The sequence below is a fragment of the Scyliorhinus torazame genome, chromosome 14, assembly GCF_047496885.1.
Source record: "Scyliorhinus torazame isolate Kashiwa2021f chromosome 14, sScyTor2.1, whole genome shotgun sequence".
Lineage (NCBI taxonomy): Eukaryota > Metazoa > Chordata > Chondrichthyes > Carcharhiniformes > Scyliorhinidae > Scyliorhinus > Scyliorhinus torazame.
The window spans coordinates 194,662,073-194,689,169 of NC_092720.1; the positions used below are offsets into that span (position 1 = coordinate 194,662,073).

The following is a 27,097-nucleotide window of genomic DNA, read 5'->3' on the forward strand; positions in this document are numbered from 1 at the left end:
TTATATTTCTTGGAAAAACTGCGCCCTTCAAGTATTTACAGAGATTGGGAATCGGTAACCGAAATTATAATTGAAGCAGGTGCATGCGTTTATAAAAATAGTTTGACCATTTAAAAAAAAATTATCTATAATAATTATTAAATTGACTGATCCATTTAGCACAATTACGCTACGAGGGTTAGCATTTATGTTTCATTTAGCGTTGTTCAAAGTGACATTTGTTGACCTACCTGTATCTTTCACATGCTTCCTTAACTTTTCTATTTCTGAACAAAAGAAATTATGAAAATAGTCAGGACGAGAGAGAGACGATGACAGCCAACGGGACTAAAATATAAGGATAACAGAACCCACTGCTCACAGTGAAACACGATGGCCTGGTGTAGGCGTTAGCCAGAAAACTAAGTTGAAAACATATCACCGTCGACATAAAGTAGGACAATAAGAAATGAACATATGACGTTGCAGAGCATGAGATGGTTGAGTGATTGTCTGAAGAGCCTGGTTCAGTCGCCAAAATAGCTAAATTATATGACCAATGGAGCACGAATGCAAAGATATAGAAAACAAAAATCAAGGAACAGCCAAAAACAAAACACTCTCAGGAGGAAATAAGAGATTTCTGGCGGAGAACCATCCAGAAACCGGCACATGCATGGATGAGATCAGATGAAGAAGAGGCTCCCGACGGCGGATACTGTTTTCGGCGTTTTCGGGGGGTTTTTCCGACTGTGTTCTCTCGCCGACTTGTTTCAGCTTTTATGGCCGATCGGACGGCGCCAATCCAAACCGGTGTAAAATCAGTGAAGAACCCCGCGGCAGTGTTGGGAGTGGCAGGCCGCGGAGCGGAGGCCTGGAGTGCGTGGCAGTTGTAGCGGCGGGGCAGGGACCCAACACGACGCAATCGAGTTGGGAGGCCCGATTCACGGAGGGAGGCAGCTGAAAACGTGGAAGAGTTTGGGGCAGCTGGAGCAGCTCAATTGAAGGTAAAGCAGGGCTGAAGGCAAAGTGTGGAACAGAAGGAGCAATGAGACTAAGGTCAGTGCTTGAAGCAACCGCAGCAGCAGGTCAGGGCCCAGAACACGGGGCAGCCGAAGGCGGTATGTGGAGGGTTCGTCAGACATTGGGTGGCTCCTGCCTGAGGTTTATATGTTTTTTTTTTTTTTTTCTAAATTTTTAATGCCCGGTCCTGGGAGCAATTCTTGAAGGACTAAGAACTGGCAAAGTGGCAAACGATGTTCTAAAATCAGAGGAAGAAAGCAGCGAAGAGGGGAGAGAATGAGAGCTCACAGTCGAGCGTGAGGACCAGCCCGCCGGCTGACAAGAGGGTGGCGGCCGTGCCCCTGGCTGAAGCCGCACTGCTTACAGCAGAGAAGATGGCTGAGGTCGTGTCTCTACAGCTCTAAAAGCGGTTTTCGAAGCATATGGAGGTGATGAGAAAGGAGATGGCAGTGGCGCTGGAGGCATTGGTAGAGGACGCAATTGCCCCAGTGAAGGTAACTGTTGCAAAGTCAACGGCTGTGGTGAAGGACCAGAGTGAGAAGATGAAGAGAGTGGAGGAGGTCACGTCGCGGCACAGCGATGAGCTACAGAGCGTTGTTGAGGTCAATAAGGGGCAGCGAGCAAACTAGAGGACATGGAGAACCGGTCGAGATGACAAAAGTTCAGGATTACGGGCCTGCCCGAGCGAACATTGAGCCGAGACCGACGTAGTACATTGCCAATATGTTGGCTGAACTGATGGGGGAGGGAGAAGGACCATCTCGGTATGAATTGGACAAAGCTCATCGGTCGCTGAGGCCTCAGCGTAAGTTCAACGAGCCATCAAAGATCGTGATTATCTGTTTTCACAGATATCACATGAAGGAGAAGATATTGAACTGGGCAAAGAAGGAGCAGGAGGTGCAATGGGGTGGTGCCAAGGTTCGTACCTATCAGGACTTTATGGTGGAAGTGAAGGCGCGTTGTACGACAGTGGAGTGTGGTTTGGGTCGGTGTATCCATCAAAATTACGGGTGACCTACAGTCCAGAGACATTTGTTTTGAGATGGTGGAAGTGGCGGAAGCATTTATGAAGGCAAAAGGCTTGGAGGGAAGTAAAGAGTGGAGGAATGTAAAAATTTGATTTTCAATAATGTTCCTTTTTCATACCGTTACAGAGGTTAAAAGTGTTTTGCTGTTCTTCTTAATAGCTTTGAGTAATATACTTACATCATGCTTCAATAGAGGTTAAAGTTTGTTCTGCTGCTGTTCTTTGTAGCTTTGAATAATGTTCTGACTTCAGGATGTTATATAGGTCAAAGATGTTTGTTGCTGTTCCTTGCAGCGAAGGTTTTTGTTAATGAAAAGTATATATTTGATTGTTTTTCTTATTTCCTAGGACTGGCCTTAGGGGGGGTGGTTAGGAGAGGTCTGAGCAAGGGCCCACGTACTACCTAACGTAAGTAGGCTCATCAGCGGAGGTTTTGTGTGGGGAGGGGCTTCAGACATTGGAGCCTGGTGAGTAGGCATGACTGGGACTAGGAGATGAGAAAAGAGGGGAAGGGACCGACACGGGTAGGGTTTCTTCGTGAGGGAGTGTAGGGGGGATTCTGGAAGGGGGGAATAAGGTTCGATGTCAACAATGGGTACGGACGGGCCAGGCTCAGTGGGCATGGTCCTAAATTATGATGATGCCGGATAAGCAGTGAGGGGTGGACAGAATCCCGTTAGGATAGTTACGTGGAACGTGAGGGGGTTGGGAGGCTCAGTGAAGAGATCGAGGGTGCATGTGCATTTGAAAAGTTTGAAATCAGATGTGACGATGCTGTAGGAGTCTCACTTGAAGGTGAAGGATCAAGGGAAGCTTAGAAGGGGCTGGGTTAGCCAGCTCTTTCACTCGGGCTTCGATAGTAGGGCGCCGGGGTTTGCGGTTCTAGTGAATAAAAGAGTGACGTCCGAAATGGAGAAAGTAGTGGCAGATCAGTGAGGTAGACACGTAAAAGTGACCAATGCATTGGAAGAGGGTTGGTCGTGTTAGTAAGCGTATATGGTCCCAACTGGAATGATGCAGTGTTTGTAAAGAAGTCCATCCCCGACATGGATTCACATGAATTGATAGTGTGTGGAGACCGGAGTAAGGTGCAGTAGCCAACATTGGACAGGTCACGACCTCGACCGCTTACCCACTCAGGGGGAGAGAAGGCTTTGGCTGGGCTAATGGTGGAAATGGGAGTATTCTTTCTTCTGTTCAGTGCATAAGACCTATTCACGGACAGGTATTTTTGTGCTGGGGAAGTTGCTGTTGGTCGGGGGGGGGGGGGGGGGTCAAGGGTCGGAATATTTGGCAATTGCGATATTGGACCATGCACTGCACAGTGTTGATATGGTGTTGGAGAAGGGAATACTTCAGAGGCGGGGGTGGAGATTTGATGAGGCTATTCGGGGACCAAGGCCTTTGTGATAAGATTGGAAAAGTGATTGAGCAATATGTGCGGCTTAATATATGGGTGGGGTATCGGCAGGCGGTGGTATGGGAAGCTTTTCAGGCAGTGCTGAGGGGGGAGGTGATATCATTTAAGTCATAGGTGGATAAGGAGGAAAGGATGTAACGGCAAATGTCAAAAGATAAGATGTTGGAAGTGGATGGGAGGTATGCAAATGATGTGGACGATTATGGGCCAGGGTTTAGGAAAAACTAAAGTACATCATGGAGTTCAGCTGACCGACAATATTTATAGATTTTGGATGTGGGGAGCACAAGGGCCAATTTTACAGCTGTGATGCAACAGAGACCTAAACGTATTTTAAACAGAAACAATTTTTATTCTATGAATCCAGTTAACATTTTATAAACACTCAGCAAACATCAACTACCAACCCTAATAACCCTAAACAATGAACAGTACTCTATAGGTAATCCTTAGTAACTTCCCTAACAGCATCCTTCAGCGAAAACACGTTTTAACAAAGACAGTAGGTTTGCATTCCTTACAGAAACAGGTATTACTTGGAAATCATCAAGTCATCTGAAGACATTCTTTATCATGCAGAGCGAGGGATCATTACACATCTGCTTGGTTGGTTTTAATGCAGCTCCCCAGATGAAAGCGAAACTAAAAACACAGAGCCATAAAGAGCTTTCAACTCAAAACGAAACTAAAAGGGAGAGACAGAGCGCAGCTCCACGCACACAATGACATCACTGCAGCACTTTGAAAAGACAAACATTTCTTAAAGTGACATTCACATGACAAGACCCATTGCAAAGGAAGAATTTATTGCAGGCGAGTTTGTACCGACTGTCCACAAGGAAGGCTGTCCGGCAATTGATGCACCCGGTTAGGAGAGAGGCAGCGTCGAGAAAAAATATTCATGTGCGGGATAGGGCAGGGAAATTGGTGGTGGCTCCAGGTCAGATTAATGGGATGTTGAGGAGGTTTCCGAGATATTGCATAGGTTGGAGCCACCTGGGGATTATCGGTAGATGCAGGAATTCCTGGAAGGTTTGCGATACCCGAGGTTGGGGAGAGGGGGACAGGAACATATTGGAGGCGGCGACAGCACAGCAAGACGTAAAAAAGATGCGATTGGGAGGATGCTTTCAGGGACGATAGCAGGGCCAGATGGAATTCTGCTGGTGTATTAAAAGAAATTCAGAGGTAAGTTGATGTCACGGATAGTGGGAGTGTTTGAGGAGGCAATAGGGAAGGGGGTGTTACCACAGACTTTGGTGCATGCATCGATATCCCTGTTGCTCAAGAACGATAATGATCCGACAGAATATGTGTCCTATAGGCCCGTAGCACTTCTGAATGTAGACTGAAAGGTGCTGGCGATGGCATTGACCGGTAGGTTGGGGGAGTGCCCTCCGAAGGTGATAGGAGAAGATCAGACGGGGTTTTTAAAGGAGGCGCAGGTCTTTCTGAACATTAGGGAGGTATTGAACATGGTTATGGCGCCAGTGGAGGGGAGGGAGACAGAGGTGGTGGCATTGGGTGCTGAGAAGGCGTTTTACCGAGCATAATGGAGGTATTTGATCGCGGTTCTGGAGCGGTTTGGGATTGGGCCACGACATTTCGATTGTATAAGATTGCTGTACAGCGATCCGAGGGCGAATGTTCGCATGAACATCATGAATTAGGGCAATTATGCTCTGCACCATGGGACCAGGAATGGATGTCCGATGCCCCTCCTCCTGTTATTCGTGGTTGCAATTGAGCCATTGGCCATCACATTGAGGAGTTTGGAGGTGTGGAAAGGGATAGTGCGGTTAGATGTGGGGTAGAGCATAGGATATCGTTGTTTGCGGATGACTTGGTGTTGTATATATTTGAACCGAGTTTGTCGATGGGGGGGGGGGGGGCATATTGGAGCCTCTTCGAGTATTTGGGTCTTTTTAGGGATATCAACTAAATTTAGACAATAGTGAATATTTTCTGGTGTTTCGGCCAGGGCTGAGGGAAGGGGTTGGGAGAGCTACCATTCCGTAAGGCGGGGACTCACTTTAGATATCTGGGGGTGCAAATGGCACGTGATTGGGGTGGTGGGCACCGTCGGTATAATATAACTAGTTTGGTGGGAAGGGTACAAGTGGATATGGCAAGGTGGGATGGTCTCCTTCTGTCGCTGGCAGGTCAGGTACAGGCAATTAATATGAACATGTTGCCGCGATTCTTGTTTATTTTTCAATGCCTGCCGATCTTCCTGCCAAAGGCATTTTCAAGATGGTCGAAAAGATGATTACCTCATTTATATGGGGGCTGGGTGGGTAAGAATTAGGAAGGAATATGCTGCTTCGGTAGGAATATGCTGCTGCAGAAAGGACTGCAGTCAGGGGGGGTTGGGTCTTCCCAATTCAGTATATTAATACTGGGTGGGGGGGGGGGGGAGGAAAGGAAGGTGAGAGGCTGGGTTAGAGGGGGCGTCTCTCAGAGGGTTAGGATGGCGGAGAGTCTGTGAAGGGGGTCGGGGATGAGGGCGCTGGCAGCAGCACCAGTCCCGATGGCGCTGGGAATATTTTGAGGGAGTCCGGAAGTAGTAGTGACGTTGAAAATCTGGCGGACGTTGCATCAGAACTTTAGGCTGCGGACGCGGTCAAGGGAAATGCCGATTCGGGGGAATCACAGATTTCAACCAGGGAAATAGAATGGGAATTTTCGGAGATGGGAGCAGAAGGAACTCAGTGCATTATGGACTTTTTTGTAGAGGGCCGATTTGCGCGATTGAAACAGCTGGTGGCGAAAAATGGGTTGGGGCAGGAGGGATGTTTAGCGACATGCAGGTCCGAGATTTCGCTAAGAAGGCGATACAGAGCTTTCCGGTGGCAGCGGCCTGCACACCTTTGGAGGATGTGCTGACGACTGGGGGAATGGGGAAGGTGGTGGTGTCAGCGATTTACGGGGCGATTCTGAGAGAAGAGAAGGCACCGCTGGAGGGGATTAAGGCAAAGTGGGAGGAAGAGTTGGGAGAGAGCATGGAGGAGAGGTTGTGGTGTGAGGCACTCCGGCTGTTAATGCTTCAACATCATGCGCAAGATTCGGGATGGTACAGCTGAAGGTGGCATCTAGGGCGCACCTCAAAAAGGCGAGGATATGTCGACTTTTTGAGGTGGTAAAAGATGTTTGTGAATTTTGCGGGCGGGGTGGGGAGGGGGGGCGGAGGGGGGCAAAAACCACGTTCGTATATTTTGTTTCTGTCCAAAGCTGGGGGAGTATTGGAGGGAGGTGCTCAGGGTAATTTCGAAGGTGGTACATGTGAGGCTTGAGCTGGGTCCAAGGAGGCCATATTCGGGGTGTAGGAACAGCCAGGCCTGGAACCGAGTGCAGTGGCAGATGTTTTAGCCCTCGCCTCACCCATCGACCGAAGGCGGATCCTGTTGGGGTGGAGATCAGTTTCTCCACCTGTGCGCTGGCGTGGCGGGGTCCTGTTGGAGTGTTTAACACTTGAGAAGGTGAAGTTTGAGTTGAGGGGAAGGATGGAACGTTTCTACAATTCATGGGCTTTGCTAATTATGCACTTCCAAGAATTGGATTACAACGAACATTCGGGGCGTTGGGGGTGGGGGGTGCAAGACTGTTTATGTTTTTGGTGACTATGTATGGGTTGATGGTGGATTCCTGAATCCTTTTCTTTGATGTTTGAATTAAGTATGTTGATAGTTGTTTGGCGGTTGGTGAGAGGGAGGGATTGACGATCAGGGGATTGACATTGTACTTGTTACCGTCGATTGTTTGTTGGTAAGTGTAAATTTGGATGAAAATGTGAAAAAGGAGGTGAATAAACATATTTATAAAAAAACGTATGGAAGAGAACACTCTTACCCTGCGCATCTCTTTTTACTTGCCGTGCATCAACTTCATGGCGGGTGTGTGGAGTATATCTGGTAGTTAACCCACCTAGGAAATCTGCTGGGGAATTTAAATCACAGTCCCGGAGTCCAGGGCCAGGTTAGTGGATCCACGGTCTCATTCCGGGGAAAAGAGGTGAGGTCCGGGGTGTGTGGGAGGGGGGGGGGCGAACCTGGGAGGGCTAACAGATCAGAACAAAAATACGAGAGGAGCTTGATTGCCCAATGTTTGCTAAACACCAAAGAAGCCACCGCCCCCCCCCCCCCCCCCCAATTCTCTTTCACCAACAAACCCACTACACCCATTTCGGATCCTTTCTCAGGCCTAAAGGAGATGGCTGAAATGATGTTGTCCTCTGAGGCTCCGTCTCCTCGCTCGGCTCCCAAACCCGTCTCCCCACTGCACCCACATACCCTTCTCCATCGCGCCCCCATGCCATGGCTCTGGAGCTTATCTAAGAAGTAAAACATCGTGTGCAGACAGGAAAAGATGCTTAATTGGTCTAAAAATGCATTAATTAAGCAAAGCTGTGCCTACAGGTCGAGGCGTATCCTTCTCATGGTATGATAGCATAAATGTCGCTGAAAGATAGAGACGGAAGCCATACATACTCATACATTTTACGGGATCTAACGAATCTGACCATCTTTACCCCCCCCACCCCGCAACTCACAGAAAACTCCCATTCCCCACGCGCACTGTGCCTTGCAAGGGATGGATGGGTAGCCGTTACGAGTAACAGCCAGTCAGACAATTACAACACTCCTGTATAAACGTGAGTAGGGCCACTGATTACATTTGTAAGTCCACATATGGCACCTAATAATGTTTTTCCATAGCTGACAGCTGGAAGCGATGATATGTTGAACACATGTGGCCACTCCATGGCATTAGTGGGTAATTACTTTCAGCTGATGAAACAGCACATAGTAGAAATGGCCTCAAGTAATGCTAATTCCATAGATAAGATCGCAGACAGGCGTGTGTACAATTCTCTTCATGAGTCGTGAATTGTATCGTGTCAGAGAAAATACATCACTTGCTTGGTGCAATGTATTATGCAGGAGCCACAAATAAATTGAGAAAGCCATTGGTAAAATACAGGAAACACGGGTTGATTTTAATGCACATTTCCAAATTATGCATGTACTTGGAGGAACTATAAAAGTACGAACTGGGTTGTATTTTTTTTTCACGCCATGAATTAACCAAAGTGAAAATTAAAACGTAGGACAGATCAATTAAAGTCTTGATGGAATACATTGAACGGTTCGATCTGTTGGGAAAAGTTCTGAGGAAGCAGAACAGCTGGCAAATGGCCAGTTAATAAATAATGGGGAGTAATAAAAATATTGCCACATGAAGATTTTTCTGTGTATTTTGCAAGATCGTAAAGTGAGCTGTGGGGAAAGGCAAATATGAAATAAATAATATGGTGCGTGAAGTTGGAATGTTGGATAGTACGAGAGAAATAAACAACATTCGATTCGAATGGCTTAACACTACTTCCATGTTTTTCCCTTACTACTTCTATTTATGAAACCCGGTTTCCATGATCATCACGAATTAATTTCTAAATATGATCTTTAGCTTCCAAAAATCTATGATCGTGAAGCAATGCCAACAGTTCTTGCTCAACCCTAATATTCCGTGCACTGAACGTATTAGTAAGAAACATCAGAGCGCAGGAATAAATCAACCCCATTGTTGTACGACTGGATTCACTTCCAGATCAGGCTAGGCAACAACGCCAGATTTTTATCTTCACAGACAGCAGTGAGCCAGATATATTTTTTTCACATCGTTTAATGATTTCTGTCATTGTCACCATTTCAGAGATTAGCTTTGTATTCCAGACATATTGCGCGAATTTAAATTAACCCAGCTAGCAGGATGAGATTGGAAACCGATTGCCCAGCAGTTTGCCTCAAATGTTTGATTATCGCTGTGCTGCCATTTCTCTGTCAACAGACAATTATTAGAAATATACGCCTTGGGCGAGACCAGAACTAGACGAAAGAATGCAGTCAGCTACTTTAACAACAGTTTAGAAAGGATTTAAAGAGCGTCCAAGGATATGGGACACAGATTCACGATTTAATGCGGATGGACATTGTTAGTTACTCAGCGAGTTGGACGATCTGTATTTAGCAGCACACGATTGTTGTTGAAGTGCAGGTGGAGATTGATTTCAATAAGACTGTTAACGAGCGCTGGAGGACAGTAAGCTGGTCGGGGTTGGTATAGCGGGAGGACGTAATCTGAAAATAAATGCTGCAAGCCCAAACACCTCCTTCCAACAGGTAACAGATATATGGTGGCACAGTGGCAAATTAGGACCACTGCACCACGGCGCCAGAATCCCGGGTTCTATTTCGGCCTTGGGTAACTGTGTTCAGTTCCGAAGTCAGGTGTTTTATGAGCAATAATGGTGACTGTGAGAATGATGGGTAGAAAAGACAATTGGACATTGACCAATGTTTTGGCGTCCTTATCAATACATTTTCGGAATATGACTGCAGGATGGCACAGTGGTTAGCAATGCTCCCTCATGGTTCTGAGGACCCGCATTCGATCCTGGCCCCCAGTTACTATCCGTGTGGAGATTGCACACTCTCACCGTGTATTGTGGGTCTCACCCCAAAACCAAAAGATATGCATGGTAGCACGCTAAATGTACCACGCTAAAATGCCCCATAGTTGGAAAACAATAACTGGGTAAACAAAATTTATGAAAAAGATACATGATGCTGTCCTGGGTGCCGATTTGTAGTTGTTAGCTTTCAACTTCATCGCACATTCAGAATATACACTACCTATTCTTTATTGGAAGCACTAAAATTATCTTCCCACGGCGATCATATGATATGTATCATGTGTTGAGCACGGATCATGCATAACATGTTGTTTGAATTTCATCAGCAACTATATCAATAATTAGTTGTGCCACTGATAGTTCATTAATTTATATAAGGTACAAAGTGTTTAAAGGGCAGGGAATAAACTTTTTTTTACCTGCAACCTTTTCAAACAGTTGAGTTTCTGTAATGATGAAATTCATGACATGATTATGTATGGGGATATTTCAGCTAATAATATAGATAGTGCATAGCTGTAGAATATTTATCAGTTAACTGTGTATTGGTACCCTTAAAAAATATGAAATCCAAAAGATGTTGCTCATTCCCTATTTTCCCAGGCATGTTATGGGAATCGATTTTGATGACATACTGCAAAAGTTGAAGTTCAGTTTATGTGTCATTTTGTAACATTGCTTATGTTTTCAGCAGACGCACTACCGAAAGGAAGAAGCCCGGAGACTATTGAATAATATAAATGCTACAAGTTGTTCCAGTTGAAAATCTTATTCCACACAGCAATTAGAAAACATGTAAATAATTTATTTTGCCATACCAGCATCTTTAAGCTTTTTTTTCAGGTCGCTTGAATCTAAAGCATAGAGTATAACACCCATATTTATGTTTATCTTTTTCGTCTGCCTAATTATAACCGTTTGTTAGTGGCAAAGCTGCATTGGGGGTGGAGGAGAGGGCGGGGTGTTACTTTGCTTGTTGCTATCTATTTTGTAAATCAGAGATGCGGATGGAAAAATACAGCATTTGCATTTCTGATTAAATACCTGGTTGCAATTTTTCTTCCATAATCTCGTTGAACAGGAAGCTCAACCGACTGGTTTACTAGCTCAAATGAAGGTTGTTGAGAGCAGATTATATTCACAGAGACATTCCAGCTGAAAACATCCAGTAGTGCGCTGCAGCAAACCTGAAGAACGCGCGAACACTATCTCAGAAAGCATAGATGAAGTTACTCAGGTGACTGTCTTTTATTATGTTTATTTTAAAGGATCGAATTGAGTTGAACCAATATCCTGATTCTAACGGACGTTTCGGGCAAAGGTTTTATTGATAGATTCACACATGTTGACGCAGAAACAGTGCTGAAACCGCTCTGCAACAGGGAAATTGATTTGAGAACTCTTTTCCCGCGGAACTCAGTTGATTTGGCACTGCTGCCGCGTGAGAAACGGAGGCTCTGACTGACAAATATAATTTCATAGCGAAAAAAAACATTATTTCTCGATGCAATTACAATAGAATAACTAGCCGTATAATGTAACAAGTTGATTTTAATGGAACAATCTCAAAGTCGAACAAGTTAAGTTGATTTTGCCAAAGGCATTTTCAAATGGATATTTCAAATAAATGCAACAAAACGGCTCCTCAAACAATGGCATTGTAATCTTTTTTTTAGAATTTAGAATTCACAGTGCCGAAGGAGGCCATTCGGCCCATCAAGTCTGCACCGGCTATTGGAAGGAGCACGCCACCTACGCCCACACCCGCACCCTATCCCCGTAACCCCACCTAACCTTTTGGACACTGAGGGAAATTTAGCGTGGCTCATCCACCCTAACCTGCACACCTTTTGGACCGTGGGAGGAAACCGGGGCACCCGCAGAAAACCCAAGCTCAGACACGGGGAGAAAGTGCAAACTCCATACAGACGGTGACCCAAGCCGGGAATCGAAACTGGTACCTGGAGCTGTGATGCAATTGTGCTAATAACTATGCTACCGTGCCGCCCATAATCACTACCTGGAATAGTGGCTGAACCTGATTCGTGCAGCAGGTGGAACTGAAAATGCGACAGAAAATAACTTTTCGAAATTTGAAAGTTTACTGAGAAGGAAAAAAGAGGGACTGGAACCAATTATACATCGTTTTGAAAGGCCAGCAGAGGCCTAACAATCGCATCAACCTCCTTCTGGCATGAATAGTTATAATTATCATTTCCATTTCATTGGCTAAAGTACCTTTGGGATTCCCACAGTACTATTTGGGATTTCCACAGTGCTAGACGATCGGGGACAAGGCTTTCCACAGTGCTAGATGATCTCCTGCAAGGTGTACTCCCATTCGAAGACGCATAAAAGCTATCTTGCAGGAGTCCTGTAACCTCCATTAGTTCATTGCACACGAATTGGCCTGAGGCCGGCAATTTCAGACATAATATATCTTAATTCGACATCAGTTTTCCCAAAGGATATTGCAACACAGTTATCTGAGCAACGGACGAAGCTAGCAATTTCATGCCACCACCATGAAGTGCCAACAGATAAGAACATAAGTACTAGGAACAGGAGTAGGCCATCTGGCACCTCGAGACTGCTCCGCCATTTAATGAGATCATGGCTGATCTTTGTGGACTCAGCTCCACTCTCCGGCCCGTACACCATATCCCCGAATCCCTTTATTCTTTAGAAAGGCATCTATCTTTTTCTTAAAAACGTTTAAACAAGGAGCCTCAACTGCTTCACTGGGCAAGGAATTCCAGATATTCACAACCCTTTGGGTGAAGAAGTTACTCCTACACTCCGTCCTAAATCTACTTCCCCTCATTTTGAGGCTATGCCCCCTAGTTCTGTTTTCCCCGACCAGTGGAAACAACCTGCCCGCATCTATCCTATATATTCCCTTCATAATTTTGTATGTTTCAATAAGATCCCCCCCCCCCCCCCCCCCACGCATCCTTCGAAACTCCAATGAGTACAGTCCCAGTCTACTCAACCTCTCGTCATAATCTAATCCCCTCAACTCTGGGATCAACATAGTGAATCTCCTCTGCACTCCCACCAGTGCCACTATGTCCTTTCTCAGGTAAGGAGACCAAAACTGAACACAATACTCCAGATGCGGCCTCACCAACACGCTATACAATTGCAGCATAACCTCCCTAGTCTTGAACTCCATCCCTCTAGCAACGAAAGACAAAACTCGATTAGCCTTCTTAATCACCCGTTGCACCTGTACACCAACTTTTTGCGACTCGTGCACCGCACAGATGGCCGTTTCCAATAACAGGATACTTCTGTCGAGCAATAATGAGTTTTGCATGCCACACCAATGAGTAATGCCGTATATGAATTTCAATGCTGCGCAAAGCCTGGCATATAGCTTGTAGTTTGATTGTGAGATCAAACAGAACGCCCCTTCTTTCTTTCGCCTGACGGTACTTTCAGGCAACCCGTGTTTCCAAAACCCAGCCTTGGTGCCTGATGGAAGATGTGACTCTGCAATTAGATTGCACGTTCTGACGAGCCTTGCGTGTGCCATCAATTAAACAATCGTTTGAAATCTGTCAATCGTGTTGGTAATTTGGCTCCAACGTACTTGCTCGAAGCTCGATGAATTTATGCCAAGGGGCCTATGCCTTGAAGGCAGAAACAGTGCCCCTTTTGCATCGGCTTGGGGTGGAAGGCAATATTGCCCCTTAGAATCTCCATGACAATGCCTCGACCAATCAGGGTAATTTTGCCTATAAGATAGCACGCCTTCGACGTGCAGCATAAACTGTTGCTCCCTGGAATATCTGTCAATTTAACGTCTGTCCTATTGAGCACAAAATGAAAAACATCAACAACAGGCTTATGTCATCAGTAATATATCGAAGGATCACATAATGTAAATAATAATTAATAATAATTAGAAACGAAAAATTAAAGTCATGCAATCTTGAGTATTCTAAATAAAAATGAACTGTGCAACAAGAAAATACTATTCGATGGGAACTTATACATACTGCCAAGCTTACGAATTTCTTTATTCTCTGCACCAAATGTTTGACTAAAAATTAACATTTCTTGTTTTCTTTAGTTGCCTACTTGCCTGTTAATTTATTTGCTGGCATTTTATCTGTATGTCTATAGCTTTGCCTTTCAATCTGTAGAAATCTAGAAATCTAGTGCACGCTTCTATGTAAAACTGATCTCAAGGAGGTGCAGCAAAACATAATTATTTTATTCTGACTGCCCTTTGAGGATTTCCATATGTTATGTAAGAATGCATAAACCGAAACAAGCGCACTGGTGAATTATCTAGCCCCTGTCCGGCTGTCTTGAAGTTCAAAGAACAAAGAAAGGTACAGCATAGGAACAGGCCCTTCGGCCCTCCAAGCCTGCGCCGACCATGCTGCCCGTCTAAACTAACATCTTCCACACTTCCGTGGTCCGTATCCATCGATTCCCATCCTGCTCGTGTATTTGTCAATATGCCCCTTAAACGTCACTATCGTCCCTGCTTCCACCACCTCCGCCGGCAGCGAGTTCCAGGCACCCACTAACCTCTTTGTAAAAAACATGCCTCGCACATCTCCTCTAAACCTTGCCCCTCGCACCTTAAACCTATGCCGCCTAATAATTGACCCTCTACCCTGGGAAAAAGTCTCTGACTGTCCATAAACAACATAATCAACATTCAATTGCTATGTTATTCCGCAGGCGCATTCTGCGTCAAAACAATTGGTGATTTTGAATGCCTGGATGCGAAATCAGTTCAAATTATTTGATGCAACCAGCATTGGAAGGGGTAGCTCATTTGAACAGTCAAGGCTGCGAAGCATCTCTCCAGGTGTCAAACGCACTGATGATTAATATCATCTCCTGGGCGCCGATTCGCCTTGCAGCATGAACTTTATCTTAACCGTAAATAGGCTACTGATAACCTTACTTTAACAAACGTCATTCATTTATCACCCTGCTTCCACTTATTTGCATTGCCTTCCGAAACAACATGCTCAAGTGCTGGGTACGAATTGTTCATGACGGCAGTGACTCATATCACGTTTACCCAGCTGTACATGTGTTTAAAATATTTGGCGCGAAACCTCTGGGTTCATGATCATCCTTGATTTGATTTCTACACCATTACCATCTTGACTATCAGCTGCAAATGTGCTATGCCATGGATTCACATGTTCCGAATATCGCCGCTCCTAACGCTTTCCTGGTTTCGTTCTTGAAAGCACGTGGTTACCTATCCTACATTTTGATATGTGGTATGGCGTAAATTGGTGCTTGGAAATGCCCCTCTGAAACATTCTGCTAAATCGCCACTCTTTGTGCTGATGGCGTTCTTGACGATATTTTGTTCACTACCTGGCAGGTTGACAATAGACGAGACAAAAGCTTCCTCAACGTTTCAAATAAGCCATAATATAATACGTTACATTGCATTACCTGCATCTTTTAAGTGCAATAGATGCCCTTTCAGAACAAAAAACATAATTCAACTAGTAACGGTAAATTCCGTCTTTAATTTAAAAATAGCCTCCCACTTACATTTTTGCAGCAATAAAAAGGCCACTCATATAAATGATGCTGAACGCTGTTCCCGCCGAAATTATTAATTAAATGCGCCACTAAAATGTTTTCTATCCCAAATAAATCTGTTATGTATTTATCTAGTCACTCGAATATCTTGGGACCTAATCTGGGAGTGTTGTAGGGGAATTTTGAACACAGTGTTCAAAAAATGGCACACTGGCGGCATATATTTTCAATTAATGTATGTTCCTTCAATTAGACTTTTAATGCCAGCTAATCTAGTCTTCATATCAACAGTTGTTTATTGTGTTGTGTAAACGCCATATTCTTATGGAGGTGTTACATATCTTTATTTTCTCCAAACGCTTGAAATGTTTTTGGTGATTCTTTACATTACAAACTTGCTGAAGCAAAACAAAATTAAGTATGGACGTTGCATCATTGGTTGACTGATTGTGCCAGATATTGTACTTTTAAAAAAATGCTAATTTGTTACAATGAACTTGTGCATCAAACGTGAACGTTCAAATACTTACCAAGGTCTTTACTAATGGCTTGCAAAATATCATGTTCTAAATCGAATAAAAATCCCATGTGCCTAATTATGTTGAGAGGTACAGTTTATAACCCCTTTTAACTTTCTAAACATTCAATCATTTATCTTCCGTATTTTTGAATCTGTTAGGCCAGATTATATTTTAGTTTGACTCGTCATTTAAATAGCGCAAACGAGCACGATAATGATAATATTGTAGTTTATGCCAATGAAATGATTCGTCACAATTAGAAATGTTTACTTCTCACCATTCAAAACAGAGAAAACGTTGTTTAGAGACGGTAGAGTTCGCCACATTCACTGCATGTGATGAATACGATAACGCACTGCGATTTTGTTAGCCCAGTTGTCAGCATTATTTTTCCAAGAGACTCAACTATTTTTCTTCACAATAAATAGATCCAAATAATTCAATAAAGCTTTGACATGAACAAAATCATTCCAGGTAGAGACGCGAATCGTCAAGCAATTCTCAAGATATTTGCCACAGAGCTTTGTTTGCAACCGCACAGAAATAGCAGTTGAATTCATTCAGTCACCAAATCCAGAATTTTAGTCGGAATAGTCCTTTCGGCGACGATTCCTGTTACGTTATACTGGAATGCCTGCAGGTTGCACGATCATACAGAGAAATACATAATAAAAGCATTTTAACTAATAATGTGGTTACATTTTACCTGTTTTCAATCTGCGCATCTTCTCTTCTGCAATTTCAGAATATCGAGATAAAGAAGCCAAAAAATAAACGGAAGTGAAGTGCATTTCGTTAGAAGCTTGCATACATGCAGTGGGGGCACAACCGAAGTGAGACCGCCAGAGTGAAGTCATCTTGGGAATTTGAAGTTGAGCGGGAATTTGGTGCAGACTGGAAAGAGGTCATTTTCCATTGTTTCTACTTCTGTTTTCAAACGTTTTGCATCGGCTGGGAGAAAACGAGGGAAAATCCTGGGAAGGGTGGAGATATAGAAATCAACCTTGGCATCTGTTTTGAAAGTGAAGGTAAGTGGAACGTTAAGGTAAGAATTGAAAGTTTGGAAATTAAAATTTTAAAACCAAATTAGTATAAAAAGGAGAGATGTAAAAACAAATTTTAAAAACTACTAACAATAGTATATAAGTTAATTTAAGGGTTAAGACATGTCATAGTCATAGATTATACAGTGCAGAAGGAGGCCTTCGGCCCATCGAGTCTGCACCGGGTCTTGGAAAGAGCACCCTACCCAAGGTCAACACCTCCACATCCTATCCCCATAACCCAGTAACCCCACCCAACACTAAGAGTAATTTTGGAAACTACAGGCAATTTATCATGGCCAATCCACCTAACCTGCACATCTTTGGACAGTGGGAGGAAACCGGAGCACCTGGAGGAAACCCACGCACACACGGGGAGGATGTGCAGACTCCACACAGACAGTGACCCAAGCCGGAATCGAACCTGGGACCCTGGAGCTGTGAATCAATTGTGCTAACCACCATGCTACCGTGCTGCCCATGTCAGGAGAACTCAGACCGGTGCCATGCTCCGCGTGTGCGATGTGGGAGTTCAGGCATACTTCCGGTGTCCCTGACTCCTGCAGGAAGTGCGTCCAGCTGCAGCTCGTCTTAGAACACTTTACTGCTCTGGAGCTGCGGGTGGACTCACTTTGGAGCGTCCGCGATGCTGAGGGCATCGAGGAAAGCACGGTCGCTGAGTTGGTCGCACCGCAGGTGAAGATTGCTAAGGGAAATAGAAAATTGGTGGCCAAAAGGCAGAGCAAGAGTAGGAATGTGATGCACGTGTCGCCTGCGGCCATCTCCCTGCAAAACAGATATACCGATTTGGATATTGCTGAGGGAGATGGTTCACCAGGGGAAGGCAGCAGCAGCCAGGTTCGTGGAACCGAGGCTGGCTCTGCTGCGCAGGAGGTCAGGAAGAAGAATGGCAGGGCTATAGTTATCGGGGACACAATCGTAAGGGGAATAGGCAGGCGGTTCTGTGGACGCAAACGAGACTCCAGAATGGAATGTTGCCTTCCTGGTGCAAAGGTCAAGGATGTCTCGGAGCGGCTGCAGAACATTCTGGGGCGGGAGGAGAGGGTGAAGAGCCAGCTGTCGTGGTGGATATAGGCACGAACGAGAGAGGTAAGAAACGGGCTGAGGTCCTACAATCTGAATTCAGGGAGTTAGGAGTTGAACCCAAAGGTAGGACATCAAAGGTAGTAATTTCAGGAGTACTACCAGTGCCACGAGCTAGTCAGAGTAGGGATTTTATGATAGATAGGATTAATGCGTGGCTCGAGAGATGATGCAAGAGGGAGGGATACAAATTCCAGTGGCATTGGAACCGGTTCTGGGGAAGGTGGGACCATCAAAAACCGGACGGCCTGCCCTGGACAGGCCTCAAACCCAATGAGCTGGGAGTGGGGTGGGGTGTTTTCTCTTGCTGTTGGGGATGGTTTAAACTAATGTGGCAGGGGATGGGAACTGATGCAGGAATCGGAGGGAAGTAAACCGGGGACAGGAACAAAAGGCAGTAAGGGGGAACATGTAAGGCAGATAAGGCACAGTCAAAAATAAAAGAAAGGCCTCAGTACAGTGACTGAGGACAGCTCAGTAAATAGGCCCAGAAGTACTAAAAGAAATAAAATGGGTGGTAAAAACATAAATGGAAAGCAAAGCAGCAGGTTATTACATGAAGATCTGTTTGGAACCATAAGGAAAATTAGGAGAAACGTTAAAAGGAAAAATAACCTAGGAGAGTTTACTGATAGAGGTGTTAAAATTAAAAATGGACGAATAGAACCCAACATTAGGGTATCACCTGAATGCTCATAGTATTCGGAATAAGGAAAATGAGTTGTGGAGCAAATCATCGTAAATAACTATGATTTAGTGGCCATTACAGAAACATGTTGAAAGTATGGTCACGACTGGGAGTTAGATATCCAAGAGAATCAAACTATTTGAAAGGATAGAGTGGATGGTAAGAGAGGTGGTGTAGACCTGTTATTTAAGGATGACATCCGAGCAGTAGTGAGGGATGATATCGGTGCTATGGAGGATAAGTGACTGAGAGGAGCAGTCTATAGACCACCAAATAGTAACATTATGGTGGGGCGGGCAATAAACAAAGGAAGAACTGATGCATGTAGAAATGGTCCAGAAGTTATCATTGGGGATTTTAATCTACATTTTCATTGGTTTAACCAGGCCGGTCATGGCAGCTTTGAGGAGGAGTTTATAGAATGTATCCGCAATAGTTTCCGAAATAGTATGTAATGGAACCAAGCGATCCTAGATCTGGTCCTGTGTAATGAGACAGGATTGAATAATGATCTCATAGTTAGGAATCCTCTCGGAAGGAGCGATCACAGTATGGTGGAATTTAAAATACATTTGGTGAGGAGGAAAAATCAAACACTAGTGTCTTGTGCATAAACAAAGTAGATTGCAATGGGATGAGAGAAGAGCTAACTGGGAGCAAGTACTTTATGGTGAATCTGTTCAGGAACAGTGGAGAAACTGCCAAGGATTTTTCACAGTGCTCAGTATAAGTTTATACCAGCAAAAAGGAAGGACGGTAGAAAGAAGGACGGAAAATTGACGTGAAATCTGAGAAAATAAGGGGGAGAGTATCAAAATGAAGGAAAAAACAGAAGTGGCAAAGATTAGTGGGAGACTCGAGGATTGGAAAATCTTTAGGGGACAACAGAGAGATACTAAAAGAGCTATGAAGAAGTGTAAGAAAGCTTATGACATTACACGTGGTCAGAATATAAAAACAGATAGTAAACGTTTCTCCAAATATATAAAACAAAAAAGAATGGCTAAGATAAATATTAGTCCTTTCGAGGATGACAAGGGAGATTTAATAATGGGAGATGAGGAAAATGGCTGAGCAACTGTACAGGTTTTTTGGGTCGGTCTTCAGAGCAGAAGACACAAATAACATGCCAGTGACTGGTGGAAATGAGGCTGTGACAGGTGAGGACCTTGAGGCGATTGTTATCACGAAGGACATAGTAATGGGAAAGCTAGTGGGGCTAATGGTAGACAAGTCTCCTGGCCCTGGTGGAATGCATCCTGGGGCTCTAAAAGAGATGGCTAGGAAAATTCAAATGCACTCGTGATAATTTACCAAATCTCATTCGACTCTGGGGTGGTCCCGGCAGATTGCAAATTATCAAACGTGACACCATTGTTTAAAAAAGGAGGTAGGCAGGGAGCGGGTAATTATTTGCCAGTTCGATTAACTTTGGTAGTAGGGAAGATGCTGGAATCTATCATCAAAGAAGAAATAGCGATGCATCTGGATGGAAATTGTCCAATTGGACTGGTGCAGCATGGGTTCATAAAGGGCAGGTCATGCCTAACTAATTTAGTGGAATTTTTTGAGGACATTACCAGTGCGGTAGACAACGGGGAGACAATCGATGTGATGTATCCCGATTTCCAGAAAGCTTTTTACAAGGTGTCACACAAAAGGTTGCTGCATAAGATAATGATGCATGGCGTTAAGGGTGAAGTAGTAGGACAGCACGGTGGCTCAATGGTTAGCACTGCTGCCTCAGGATGCCGCGGTCTCAGGTTCGATCCTGGCTCTGGGTCACTGTCCCTGTGGAATTTGCACATTCTCTCCGTGTTTTCGTGGGTTTCGCTCCCACAACTCAAAGATGTGCAGGTTAGCGAGATTGGTCAAGCTACATTGCCCCTTAATTGGAAAAAATAAATTGGATACTCTAAACTTGTAAAGAAATAATGGTAAAGTAGTAGCATAGATAAAGGATTGGTGAATCAATAGGAAGCAAAGAGAGGGGATTAATGTGTGTTTCTCTGGATGGCAATCAGTATTCAGTGGTGTCCCTCGGGGATCATTGTTGGGGCCACAATCGTTCAAGATTCACATTGGGGACCAAGTGCAATGTGTCCAAGTTTGCAGACGACACGAAGATGTGGTAAATCAAAACGTGCAGTGGATACTGGAAGTCTGCAGAGGGACTTACTTAGTTTAAGTTAATGGGCTAGGGTATGGCAGATGGAATACAATATTGACACATGTGAGGTTATGTTATCCATTTTGGTAGGAATAATAGCAAAGGGATTCTTATTTAATTGATACAACGTTAAAACATGCTGCTCTGCAGAAGGAGCTGCGTGTCCTCGTGCACGAGTCGCAAATAGTTGATTGCAGGGGCAACAGATGATTAAGAAGTCAAATGGAGTTTTGTCCTTCATTGCTAGAGGAATGACGTTTAAGACTAAGGAATTTATGCTGCATATGTGGTGTTCGTGAGGCCACAGCTGGAGTATTGTGTTCAGTTTTGTTCTCCGTACCTGGGAAAGGACGTACTAGTGCTGGGGATCTGCAGAGGAGATTCTTAAAGTTAATCCCAGAGTTGAGGGGGTTGGATTACGAGGAGAGATTCATGACACTGGGAGTGTACTTGTTGGAATTTAGAAAGACGCAGGGGTATCTTATAGAAACATAAAATTGTGAAGGGAAAAGATAGGATAGATGGGGGGAGGTTGTTTCCGTTGGCCGGTGAAAGCAGAACGAGGGGACATAGTCTCAAAATAAGGGGAAGTAGATTTAGGATGGAGGTTAGGAGGAACCTCTTCACCTAAAGTGTTATGAATATATGGAATTCCCTGCCCAGTGAAGCAGCTGGGGCTTCTTTATTACATGTTTCCAAGGTAAAGATAGGTAGATTTTTTGAGGAATAAAGGGTTATGGTGTTCGGGCGGGAAAGTGGAGTTGAGCCCACAAAAGATCAGCCATGATCTCATTGAATTGCGGAGCAGGCTCGAAGGGCCAGATGGCCTACTCCTGCTCCTAGTTCTAATGTTCTTATGTTTGTTCTGCTCCACGTGCATTCCGGATGTGCACACGAACCCGGTCTACTCGCCCGTCCACATACCACCCTACATATCACCCCCCCCCCCTTCTCTACACGCACCAGCACAAACCGTCCCCACCCCTCCGTTCCAGGTTCAAATTAGTCATGCCGATCCGGGAAATTTCGTGAACATCGGCATTGTTTCATGTTTTCCAAAAAGCATCTGAACGAAAAGGTCTGTACATGAAACGAAAAATGAACTTTTGGTTGTAATGCAAAATCAATTTCAGAATACCTATCCATCCATTAAACATCGTAACCATTGCCTTCAGTTTTAATTTTAATATTCATAACACAATTCATAGAATCATAGAATTCACAGTGCAGAAGGAGAAAACGATTCGGCCCGTCGAGTCTGTACTGGACCCTGGAAAGTGCACCCTACTTAAGCCCACACCTCCACCCTATCCCCATAATCCAGTAACCCCTTTAGATGCTAAGGGCAATTTAGCTTGGCCAAACCACCTGACCTACGCATCTTCAGACTGTGGAAGGAAACCGAAGGTCCCGGAGGAAACCCACGGAGACACGGGGAGCACGTGCAGACTCCACACAGACAGTGACCCAAGTTGGGAATTGAAACGTGGACCCTGGAGTGTGAGAAGCAACAGTGCTACAGTGCCGCCCAAGTAAAGTCGCCATTGTCCCAGATCACCATAGGCTGCTTGAGAGGGAGAGCTGTCTGGTGGAGATTTAACGATGATCACCACAATTCAGGCGAGGTCCAAGTTTCAGAAGCTGAAATCTTCATAAATAACTTCAGCCAGTATGGGAATGGACCCTGCGACGGTGGCCTTGCTCTGCCTCATGAACCAGCCATCCAGCCCACTGAGCGAAGCCAATTATAAACATATTAGTGTGGTTCTGCACGCAAAGTATGTTGTCCTCAAATATTCAACTGTATGTACTAAGTCCCATGATGAGTTTCACAAGCTATGCGCACATCCGTAAAGTCACACTTTACAGAACGTATTACACTGTGTACCCCATGCTCTATAATTTCTTATTTCATTGCTCACCATCAGTTTGTAAGTGACTTTTCATCTCTGAATTATTAACAGTGATAATATTAAAATCGATGTTACAGTGGAATGCCATTATTGTTTCTAAGATCTAAAGGAACAGCTCGACAGAAATTTGTGCCAAAACAACAAGCGAGAATCTGAAGTGGATCAATTGGATAAGTGTGCATTAAAGTAAACATACCTACGTCTCTGCGTATCAGCTCGTTCTCTGTTGAGAAATGAAAATATAAGTGTAATTGAACATGAAAGTCATCCATATCCACTTGTTAGCAGTAACTAGGATTGTCATGTTTCTGTGTCGTCTCTAGATCCAATAGGTCCGGGTGGATTTAGCACTTCTCCATCGGTCCATTTGTTTTTTTTTCTAAACTTAGAGTACCAATTATTATTTTCCAATTAATGGGAAATTTGGCGTGGCCAATCCACCTAAGCTGCACATTGTTGGATTGTTGGGGTGAAACCGACCCAGACACGGGGAGAATGTGAAAGCTCCACACGGACAGTGATCCAGGGCCGGGATTCCAATCTGGGTCCTCAGCGCCTCAGTCCCAGTGCTCACCACCCTGCTACGCTCAGTGATACAACAAAAGACCATAAGAGCAGATGATATTGGTGCATAACCAGGCCATTCGGCCCAGCGAGTCGACCCTGCCATTCGGTCGTGGTTGATATATTTCACAACCACATTCTCCTGCTTTACCCCGTAACCACTTATCCCCAGATTAATCAAGAAACTATCTATAATCTATCTTAAAGACAGTAATTAACTTGACCTCCACAGCATGCTGCGGTATCGAGTTCCACAGATGCACCACCCGCTATCTGAAGGCAGTTCTCCTTATTTCAGTTTTAAAGAATTGTTTCTTCAGTCTGAGGATTACCTGCGGGTTTTAGTCTCTCCTAGTCGTGAAAACATCCTCTCTACGTCTACTTCTATGTCTCTCAGTATTCTGTAGTTTTCAATGAGGTCAGCCCCATCCTTCTCAACTCCATTGAGTACAGACCCAATGTTCTCAACCGCTCCTCAGATGATTGACGGTTGATTCGGTGGATCATTCTTTAGCTACTCTGGATCCACTCTGACGCCAGCACATGTTTACTTAGATAAAGGGCCCAAAACTGCTCACAATGTTCCAAATGGGGTCTGATCAAAGCACTATATGCTTTCATCGCTCCATCTCTGCCCTTGTCTTAGAGCCTTCTCCAACATGAATGTTAACATTATATTACCTTCCTAACTGGCAAGTGAACCTGTATGTAAATCTTATGAGAATCATGCACTATGACTCATAAGTCCCTGAGGGCTTCAGATTTCTGAAGCCTTTCTTCATTTAGAAAATAGTCTATTCCTCTAGTATTCTAGTAAAGTGCATAGCTCACACTTTTCCACATTGTATTCCATCGGCATCGTCCTTGCCCGCTCGTCTAGGCTATCCAAGTCCTTATTAAGCCTGCTCACTTTCTCAACACTACCTGCCCCTCGACATGTCTTTGTGTCATCTATAAACTTAGAAACAATGCCTCAGTTTCCTCTTCCAGACCGTTAGCATATATGTTGAATATTTGTCGTCCCAATACCGAATCCTGCGGAATACTGTTAGCCACATGTTGCACTGCTGAATAATTCCACTTTATCCCCACTTTCTGCCACTGTCAGTCAGGGAATCCGCTATCCATGCTGGTACTTTGCCCTTTATACCTTGGAATCTTATGGATATTGCAGCTTCCTGTGCGGCATCATGTCCATTGCCTTCTGGAACTCCACATGGATGGCATCCACTATATCTCCTTTGTCTGACTTCCTCATTAACTCCTCAAAGAATTCGAACAGACAGGTCAGGCATGACCTCTCCTTGACGAGGTTGTACTGACTCAGCCCTGCTTTATCATACATTTCCAGTCACTCTATATTGTCATCCTTAATAATGGATTCTAACATCTTATAAATGATGGAAGTAAGGCTAAGCAGCCTATAATTTCCCGTCTTCCGCCATGCTGACTTCTCAACGATTAGTATTTTCCAGTCCTCTTTGACCATCCTGAATGCAGTGATTCCTGAACGATCAACACGAATGCCTCCACGATCTACTGAGCTATTTCCTTCAGAACCCTGAGGTGTCGTCCAACCAATGCGAGTGATTTAGCGACCATCTAACCTTTCAACTTTCCCAGTACTTCGCTTTAGTGATGGCCACAGGGCTCATCTCTGCCACCTAACTGTCTGGACGCGCTGGTATTCCATTGTTGACTTCCACCGAAGAAACTGATGCAAAGTACCTACTCAGTTCCTCTGCCTTTCTTTGTTCCTCATTGCAGCTGTTCCAGCATCATTTACCACTGGTCAAATGCCTATTCTTGACTCTCTCTTACATTTTATATATCGTAAAAACTTGTAATCTTTTGTTATATTGCTAGCTAGCTTACACTCATAATTCAACTTCTTCACCCGTATTGTTTTTTTAATGTGCTCTGCTTACTGTTAAAGGCTTCCGAATCCTTGGCTTCTCACTTACCCTCGCCACAGTGTATGCTTTTAATTTTACTGTCCCTGACTTCCCTTGTCGGCCACGCTTGCGTCGTCATACCCTGAGCATGTTTCCTACTCCTTGTGATTAATCCCTGTTGTGGTGCCGAATAATGTCCCAAAAGCCCTTCCATTGCTGTTCCAGCATCGTGTCTGCTGGGCTCTCCTTCCAATAAATTCTGGTCAGCTCCTCTCTTGTGTCCTTATAGTTTATTTTATTCAATTATAATATCGTTCCATCTGATCCTGGATTCTGCCCCTCAACCTGGTGGGACAATTCTATCATATTGAGTTGACAGCCCCATAAGGTTTCCTTCACCATAAGTTCCCTTATCAAGTCTGCCTCATCACACATCACCAAATCCAATATTGCTTCTTCACTAGTGGGCTTCACCACAAGGTTCTCGAATACAAATCGCGTATACATTGCTCAAATTCCTTATCTTGGGATCCGCTAAAAAGCTAAGGTCCCAGGTCTACCTGCACATTGACATCCCCCATAACTTTTTAACAATGCTTTTCTTATCTGATGTTGCGACGTCATGATTTATTTTCTGGCCCACATCCTGACTACTGATCGCGGGCTTGTACATAGCTCTTTTTCCTTTTATGATTCCTCAACTCTAGCCACATGGGTGTTATGCCCGCTGGGCCTATATTGTTCATTCCTATCGGTTTCATTTGATTTCGATTTCACAAGGCAACCCGCCCACTCTTTCCATTTACCTGTCTTTTCGGTAGGTCAATATCCTTGAATATTGAGATCACAACATTGATCCCCTTGCAGCCATCCACGCCGTGTGGTGCCCATAACATCGTACCACCAATTTCAACGTGTGCTAGTAGCTCATTTGCCTTGTATTGTACAGTGTGCGCATTTAAGTTCAAGACCCTTAGTTATGTGTTGATCACACTGTTCGGATAGTTGTCCACCCAGCTCCTATGTCTGCAGTTTCATTCCGGCCACTTTCCATACTCTTGGTTCTAATACCTTTTCTGGAAACTTTACTCGCCTCTCCTCAACAACGCTGACCAGTTTAAAGTCGCCACCATTAATTTGCCCTCCTGTCTTTTTTTTTACTGATCTTCTAACTTTCGTTACTCCCCCCCCCCCCCCCCCGCTCCACCCCCGACCACGCCCAATAACTCTTTTCGTACAGTGCCCTATCCAGCGAGCCAGTTATGTGATTCACCAAAACTGTGGTTCCCGCATTATTCGCGCACACAATGCCATCGGAACAGCTCACTCCTTCCCCAGTGCTGGTGTTAATGGTCCATGAATTTGAACCCATTTCTACCATACCAACCTTTCAGCCATTGTTATCTGATTGACTCGGTTCATTTTGCTCTGACAGTAATCACTATTACTACTTTTTGGTTCTGCGTTTAAATTTACCACCTAGCTTCTCATATTTCTTCAGCAAAATCAATATCCTTATTCTATTCATATTGTTGGTAGGTACGTGAAGCACGACAAATGGATCTTTACCCTGCCAGGACAAGTTCATCTGCAGTCCAGGCGAGATATGCGGAGCCCGAGCGCGTTCGGCAATGCCAACCTCCAGGACTCTCCATCCTCCTAACAGAGAATCATGTCTATCCCGCGAACTACACTATCCCCGATTACGACTACATTTTATTTCTCTCTTCCGCGCCCCTACTT

At 44.5% G+C, this 27,097-nt stretch overlaps 1 protein-coding gene across 1 annotated transcript in view; it reads right to left on the reverse strand.

Moving 5' to 3' along the window:
- LOC140390318 (uncharacterized) overlaps positions 1-27,097 on the reverse strand; it is a 408,192-nt gene that overhangs the window by 286,933 nt on the left and 94,162 nt on the right. Inside the window, exons 18-25 of the mRNA XM_072475373.1 lie at positions 23,092-23,118; positions 22,905-22,931; positions 16,684-16,710; positions 15,987-16,022; positions 15,364-15,390; positions 10,743-10,778; positions 10,344-10,370; positions 231-266 (exon numbers count right to left, since the gene is read on the reverse strand). Of these exons, the coding sequence (XP_072331474.1) occupies positions 231-266; positions 10,344-10,370; positions 10,743-10,778; positions 15,364-15,390; positions 15,987-16,022; positions 16,684-16,710; positions 22,905-22,931; positions 23,092-23,118 (243 nt within the window). The remainder of the gene's footprint in view (positions 1-230; positions 267-10,343; positions 10,371-10,742; positions 10,779-15,363; positions 15,391-15,986; positions 16,023-16,683; positions 16,711-22,904; positions 22,932-23,091; positions 23,119-27,097) is intronic.